Below are 6997 nucleotides of genomic sequence, written 5' to 3'. Positions count from 1 at the left end.
AGAGAATTCCACAGACTCACCACTCTCTGTGTGAAGAAATGTTTTCTTATGTTCAATGGGATCCCCATTGATGCAACCAATTCTAGCGAAGTGAGATGGATGTGAAAGTCCAATCTTGGTCTTAGCTTTCTTGGTCATGGACTGCCGTAAGCAGGGCTGGAAGGAATGGTGTATGCCCATCGAGGTTGGCTGCAGAGGTTTTGCAGGGCAATCGCTCTACAAAGCCTTGAGTGCACTGGGCATCAATGGAATGGAGAGGAGAAGAGCCATCAAGAACACCACAGAAGCAGCGGAGAAAGCCTCGAGATGGCTCTGGATCAGGAGAGGAGGTCCATGGGGAGGAGCGAATGCCACCTGAACACAAGTCGTGGTCTGATCAACCACGGCTGGGTTGCCCGGGCGAGGGGGTCTGATGTTGAAAGACCCGAAACACCCAATGACCCCAGGTTACATCACTGATGATGTGTTCAGGAGCATCAAGAGATGTATTTATCAATCAAAAAATGTGTTCAAGGTGAAGAGAGACACAATAAAGCTGGAGTAACTCAGCAGGTCAGACAGCATCCCAGGAGAAAAGGAATAGGTGAAATTTTGGGTCGAGACCCTTCTTCAGACAGTCAGGGAAAAGGGAAACGAGAGATGTAGACGATGATGTAGAGAGATATAGAACAAATGAATGAAAGATATGCAAAAAAGTAACGATGATAAAGGAAACAGGCCATTGTTAGCTGTGGGCTAGGTAAGAATGAGTACAGACAATGGGGATCAAAAAGATAACTTTGAAGCTGGTGATAGACGCAAAGTACTGGAGTAACTCAGCACCAGAGACCCAGGTTCGATCCTGACCAAGGGTGCTGTCTGTACGGAGTTTGTACATTCTCCCCGTGGGTTTTCTCCGAGATCTTCGGTTTCCTCCCACACTCCAAAGACGTACAGGTTTGCAGGTAAATTGGCTTGGTATAAGTGTAAATTGTCCCTAGTGTGTTTGTAAGATAGCGTTAATGTGCCGGGATTGCCTGTCGGTGCGGACTCGGTGGGCCGAAGGGCCTGTTTCCGAGCTGTATCTCTAAACTAAACTAATCCCCTGATTGGCCTGGGTGTCATCAGCTCCTCCCATGGTTGTTGCTTGCCATCTTCCACGTGTTCATTGGTGCTTGGATTCATCAGCAATCACAAACTGGCTATCAGGAATGCCAATCATCATTGTGAAGTTAACCTGTACCACACTGTGAGCTGAGCCAGCACTATAAGTACAAGGGGCTGAGTGAGAAATAAGACCATTCTGGAGCTTCAAGTAAGATGATGGCTTCTCAAGTGCGTCAGAACTACCACAAGGAGTGCGAAGATGGTGTCAACAAGCAGATTAACATGGAGCTCTATTCCTCCTATGTTTACCTTGCCATGGTAAGTCCATTCTTTGCTGAAAGCTATAATTCAATGAACAATTTGAACTATTTCTCTTCCTGGTGATATCTGCAAACTGCAGGATACTTTTGTGTTGATGGTTTGGTCTATATTTTAATGGCAGTCCTTCAAAGAGGTTAGAAAGTAAAAACTTTCTCAAGACAGGCTGTGTTTGTAACTGAAAGTTCTCTAATTACCTTGTAGTCCATGAATGAATGAAAGATGTGCAAAAAAGTAAGACCCAATGCTGGAGTAAATCAGTATTGTCCTGTTCATGAAAGTAATTCTACTTTCATGCAGTATATGTGAAAGACCATGATATACTTGGTGTTTGGTTCTCTTATTTCCACTACATTATCAAAGCCCAAGCATTGAACATTTCAATTAGAAATTCTATGTGCACACTGCATAAGGTCAAAAGTGATAGGAGCAGAATTAGGCCATTTGGCCCATCCAGTCTACTCTGCCATTCATTCATGGTTGGTCTATCTCTCCTTCCTAACCCCATTCTTTAGAAAGTTTTTTACTTTCTAAACTCTTTGAAGGACTCCTGCCTTCTCCCCATAACCCTTGGCACCTGTACTAATCAAGATCTATATATCTCTGCCTTTAAAATATCCATTGACTTGACCTCCACAGCCTTCTGTGGCAAATAATTCCAGATTCACTGCCCTCTGACTAAAGAAATTCCTCCTCATCTCCTTCCTAAAGGAACGAGCTTTAATTCTGAGGCTATGACCTCTAGTCTAGTGGAGTAGAAACATCCTCTCCACATCCACTTTTTCCAAGCCTTTCCCTATTCATTACATGAAAGGTGTGTAGAGAAAAAAACTGCAGATGCTGATTTAAATCGAAGGTGGGCACAAAATGCTGGAGTAACTCAGCGGGTCAGGCAGCATCTCTGGAGAGAAGGAATGGGTGACGTTTCGGGTCGAGGCCCTTCTTCAGACTTCAGAAAAGTGTGAGTGATTATGCTGTCTTAAAGCCCCTCTGGCTTTTCCTACCCACTTGACAATCAATCCAGAACCGTCAAATAACCCATTGCTGGAAATGGAACTGGCACACCTGCAATGGAGTCTGATATCTGAAGCATACGTACTGGCTTAGAGAGGTAGCAACCTCCATTTGCTTTAAATTAGCACTTGGCGTAATGTGACCACCAATACTCCTAAGCAGCTACAGGATAAATTGGCATCCAGGCTATGGGGGCTTGCAGAGAATTGATGTGATTAGTTATTTTTTAAATAATTAACTGCTTGAGAATGAATCTAATGAATACAATGACAAAGAGCAGCTTGTGAGCTCAAGGTTGCAACTGATAAGAACCTAGACACAACTGTGAACAACAATCCCATCAATTCATCTTAATCGCCCTCGATAGATAAGGAATCCTGGATTTCAGCAGTGTGTTCTACGTGGCAAGTGTTCAGTGTCTTTTGCCTGCTGGTTAGGTTTGGTCTTTAATTCTTTTTAGTTGTAACTAGACCAAGTGGACTTGTTGGGCCCAAACCCCTCCTGCATTGGTGCAGCATGCTCTCCTCCCCCCTCCCTCCCTAAGAGATCAATTTAATCTATCTCCCTCCCTAGGAGATAGATTTAAACTTTAAAATGTGAATAACTTTAAAAATGTAACACTGATTTCAATGAAACTTCCATTAACACCAAAGGGATGACGGTGAGTAAGGTGGGCCTAAAATTGTCGCGCTATCGTGTACCGTTTTGGCTGTAGTTCAGAAACAAACAAACGAGAGTTTTAGTGTATAGATAGATTCCATGGTTTCTTTTTGTTTTGTTAGTTAGGATATGTTCACTTTTTGGTTGGGATCTGCAGTTATTTTATTGCTTCGCCCTGATGCTGTGTAACTGTTATCCCTGAATAAAGAGTTCTAAATGCTACCGTTGGATTGGAGAATAATTGAGAATTTGTGATTCTACACGTCGGGGATGTTATTCCCTGATGCAGTCAGGGGATGGTCTCAATTACATCGAGGTTTGACACGGGATGGGCACAAAAAGCTGGAGTAACTCAGCGGGTCGGACGGCATGGAGGACCTGGGGTGGGGGACCACCATGAGGGGAAGGGGGAGAGAACGAGGGGTCCTGGCACGGAAACTTTGTAAGTGCCCTTTATGCAGTGTCGATTTGCATAACTTGGGTATGCAATCAAATAATTCCACTGTGACAATAAAGTATTCATCTATTCATCTCTGGAGAAAAGGAATGGGTGACGTTTTGGGTCGGGACAAGGGATGATTAGGTTTACTAAGCAAAGTTGTAAATCTCTCCACAGTCCTCTTACTTTGATCGGGATGATGTTGCTCAGCGTCACTTTGCTGAGTTCTTCAAGAAGCAGTCCTGTGATGGACAGAAACAGGCTGTGAAACTGATGGAATACCAGAACGTGCGTGGAGGTCGGGTCTTAGTCAAGCACATCAAGGTTTGACTCCACAATTGAAGTGCAGTCCATCTATTCCGTGAACGATTTCAAATACTCTCTTCAGAAAATGATTCTACTTGATACTTGAAAGTTTGCATCAATCAAAATTCTAATTTGTTGTGTGTTAGAAGGAATTGCAGATACTGGTTTATACTGAGGATAGACACAAAAAGCTGGGGTAACTTAGCGTGTCAGAAAGCATCTCTGAAGAAAAGGAACAGGTGACGTTTCGGGCCAAGATCCTTCTTCAGACTGAAGAAGGGTCTCGGCCCGAAACGTCACCTATTCCTTTCCCCAGAGATGCTGTCTGACCCAAAGATAATATCTTTGGGCTGACCCGCTGAGTTACTCCAGCTTTGTGTGTCTATCTTCTGGTTCTTTGTGGCTGTTTCTTCCGCTTGTGTAATTAATCCATTTCAAGTGAAGTGTTGCTTTCCTTGGCAGAAGCCAGAAAAAGATGCGTGGAATCATGGTCTGGAGGCAATGCAGAGTTCCCTGCAGATGGAGAAAGATGTGAACCAGAGTCTGCTGGATCTACACAAGCTCTCTACTCAGCACACTGACCCTAGTGTAAGTTGGTTACACTCAATAATGATTTAGTTAAGATGGGACAGGCCTTACTTGGACCGGCTTGATTCCCTTCACAGGAGGGAGGGAGTGGGTGGGGGCATGCCTGGTTTCTGGTCGATTTTGCCAGGAGTTGAAGATGGGAGGTTCACTGGCTTGCTGTCTTGGCGAAGTACTAATAAGACTAGAATTAATTGGGCATGTGGCAACTCCCTTGAGTCAACTGCACCGCATGCAGCGTGGAAACAGACCCTTTGGCCCAACTTGCCCACACTGGCCAACATGTCCCAGCTACACTAGTCCCACCTGCCTGCATTTGGCCCATATCCCTCCAAACCTGTCCTATCCGAGACCCTGTCTAACTGTTTATTAAATGTTGGGATAGTCCCAGTCTCGACTACCTCCTCTGGCAGCTTGTTCCATACACGCACCACCCTTTGTGTGAAAATGTTACCCCTCAGATTCCTATGAAATCTTTCCCCTTAAACCTATGTCCTCTGGTCCTCGATTATAACTACTCTGGGCAAGAGACTGTGCATCTACCCGATGTACTCCTCATGATTTTATACACTTGATGCTCCCATTCAAGCCTAGATGTTAAAGCACTGGGGTGCTGTGTGTCTGGTTCAGGATGTGACCACATTCTCTCCCTCCTTCCAGCTGCGTGACTTCCTGGAGCGCCACTACTTGGACGAGCAAGTGGAGATGATCAAGAAGCTTGGAGATCATGTCACCAATCTGAAGAGATTGGGAGCCCCTGAGAATGGCCTGGGAGAGTACCTGTTTAACAAGCTCTCCCTGAAGTGAACAGGTGAAAGTTGAAGCTTTATCTGAATTGTCAAGTTCTCATCCCATTTGACTCTGTACAAAGCTGTGGAATGCGAATAAACTATTCATGCCCTGGCTTTTGTACCCAAGGTGATTTAAAAATAAAAATAAATAGTTTTGACATTTTTTGTTGAGTTGTAACTGTTTTGCTCGTTGGACACTGAAGCAGCACGGTGGCACAAGGGTAGAGTTGCTGCCTTGCAGTGCCATGTGACCCAGGTTCGATCCTGACTACAAGTGATATGACATTGTGGGTTTTCTCATAGTATAAGAAAATAACTGCAGATGCTGGTTCAAATCGAAGGTATTTATTCACAAAATGCTGGAGTAACTCAGCAAGTCAGGCAGCATCTCGGGAGAGAAGGAATGGGTGACGTTACGAGTCGAGACCCTTCTTCAGACTGATGTCAGGGGGGCGGGACAAAGGAAGGATATAGGTGGAGACAGGAAGATAGAGGGAGATCTGGGAAGGAGGAGGGGAAGAGAGGGACAGGAACTATCTAAAGTTGGAGAAGTCGATGTTCATACCACTGGGTTGCAAGCTGCCCAGGCGAAATATGAGCTGCTGTTCCTCCAATTTCCGGTGGGTGGCACTGGAGGAGGCCTATGACAGAAAGGTCAGACTGGGAATGGGAGGGGGAGTTGAAGTGCTCGGCCACCGGGAGACTAGTTTGGCCAACGCGGACCGAGCGCAGGTGTTGAGCGAAGCGATCACCGAGCCTGCGCTTGGTTTCGCCGATGTAAATAAGTTGACATCTGGAGCAGCGGATGCAATAGATGAGGTTGGAGGAGGTGCAGGTGAACCTCTGTCTCACCTGGAAAGACTGTTTGGGTCCTTGGATGGAGTTGAGGGGGAAATCTTTGGTTTCCTTCCACACTCAACACTTACAGCAGGGGTAGGCAACCTTTTTGTTACTGCGGACCGGATCATGGATTAATGAACAAGCAGCGGGCCGGTTAGTTTACATTTTAAAAAAGCAAAAAATATACTTATTTTATTAAAACACACCTTATTATATTCTGCATTAAAAAATTAAAGGCAAAACTTATAAAACAATTTGTCCTTAACCAAGGTTCACCATTTGTAATTAAAAACATATTTAATTCATAATTTATTTCTATTAAAAATCTTTTTAATTTGTAAAGATACAAGGAAACTTTAAAATGTAAGCATTCATTATTTGAAAAGTGGAAAGTCCACATAAAAAGGGGATAGTTTGTTTCAATTTACATCATTGAGCAACGTAATGTTTTTTGCTGCTTAAAATATTGGGGGCTCACATTTGTTGATGCCAAAAGCAATACACTATTTAAATGAGCATCAGTTAATCTGGCATGTTCCTCCAAATCATTGCTCTCTACCTGTCTAAATGTCTTGTATCAATGCTAATATAGCATGTTCCACATACCCACTAGCTTCACATAAGATAGACACAAAAAGCTGGAGTAACTCAGCAGCTCAGACAGCATCTCTGGAGAAAAGGAATAGGTGACGTTTCAGGTCGAGACCCTTCTTCAGACGGAATCTTGATTCAGATGGTTAGAAAACCTCTGATTTTTACTGTATCAACCATGTTTTATTATCCTTCACTGACGTCCTGACAGAATTGAGTTTACTCAGTCATTGAGAATATAAAAAGGGGGGGGGGGGCAGCACAGTAGCGCAGCGGTAGAGTAGCTGCCTTACAGTGCCAGAGACCTGGGTTCGATCTTGACTACGGGTGCTGTCTGTACGGAGTTTGTACGTTCTCCCCATGACCT

General features: G+C 44.3%; 1 protein-coding gene across 1 annotated transcript; it reads left to right on the top strand.

The window, feature by feature from the left end:
* The first annotated feature begins 1265 nt into the window (after positions 1-1265).
* Positions 1266-5215, top strand: LOC144611348 (ferritin heavy chain, oocyte isoform-like). The gene is made up of 4 exons (XM_078430418.1): positions 1266-1404; positions 3695-3841; positions 4286-4411; positions 5069-5215. The coding sequence occupies exons 1-4, from the start codon at positions 1300-1302 to the stop codon at positions 5213-5215; spliced, it is 525 nt and encodes a 174-aa protein (XP_078286544.1). The 5' UTR covers positions 1266-1299.
* Positions 5216-6997: the final 1782 nt, after the last annotated feature.

This window comes from Rhinoraja longicauda, chromosome 40, assembly GCF_053455715.1.
Source record: "Rhinoraja longicauda isolate Sanriku21f chromosome 40, sRhiLon1.1, whole genome shotgun sequence".
Lineage (NCBI taxonomy): Eukaryota > Metazoa > Chordata > Chondrichthyes > Rajiformes > Arhynchobatidae > Rhinoraja > Rhinoraja longicauda.
This window is presented reverse-complemented; position numbering and strand designations above follow the sequence as displayed.

What these genes read in the sequence shown, in the direction of transcription:
- LOC144611348 (XM_078430418.1), top strand. Translation starts at nt 1,300, where the DNA reads ATGATGGCTTCTCAAGTGCGTCAGAACTACCACAAGGAGTGCGAAGAT. An exon ending in TCTTAGTCAAGCACATCAAG is followed by an intron (nt 3,842 to 4,285) that starts GTTTGACTCCAC and finishes TTTCCTTGGCAG; the next exon opens with AAGCCAGAAAAAGATGCGTG. An exon ending in CTCAGCACACTGACCCTAGT is followed by an intron (nt 4,412 to 5,068) that starts GTAAGTTGGTTA and finishes CCCTCCTTCCAG; the next exon opens with CTGCGTGACTTCCTGGAGCG.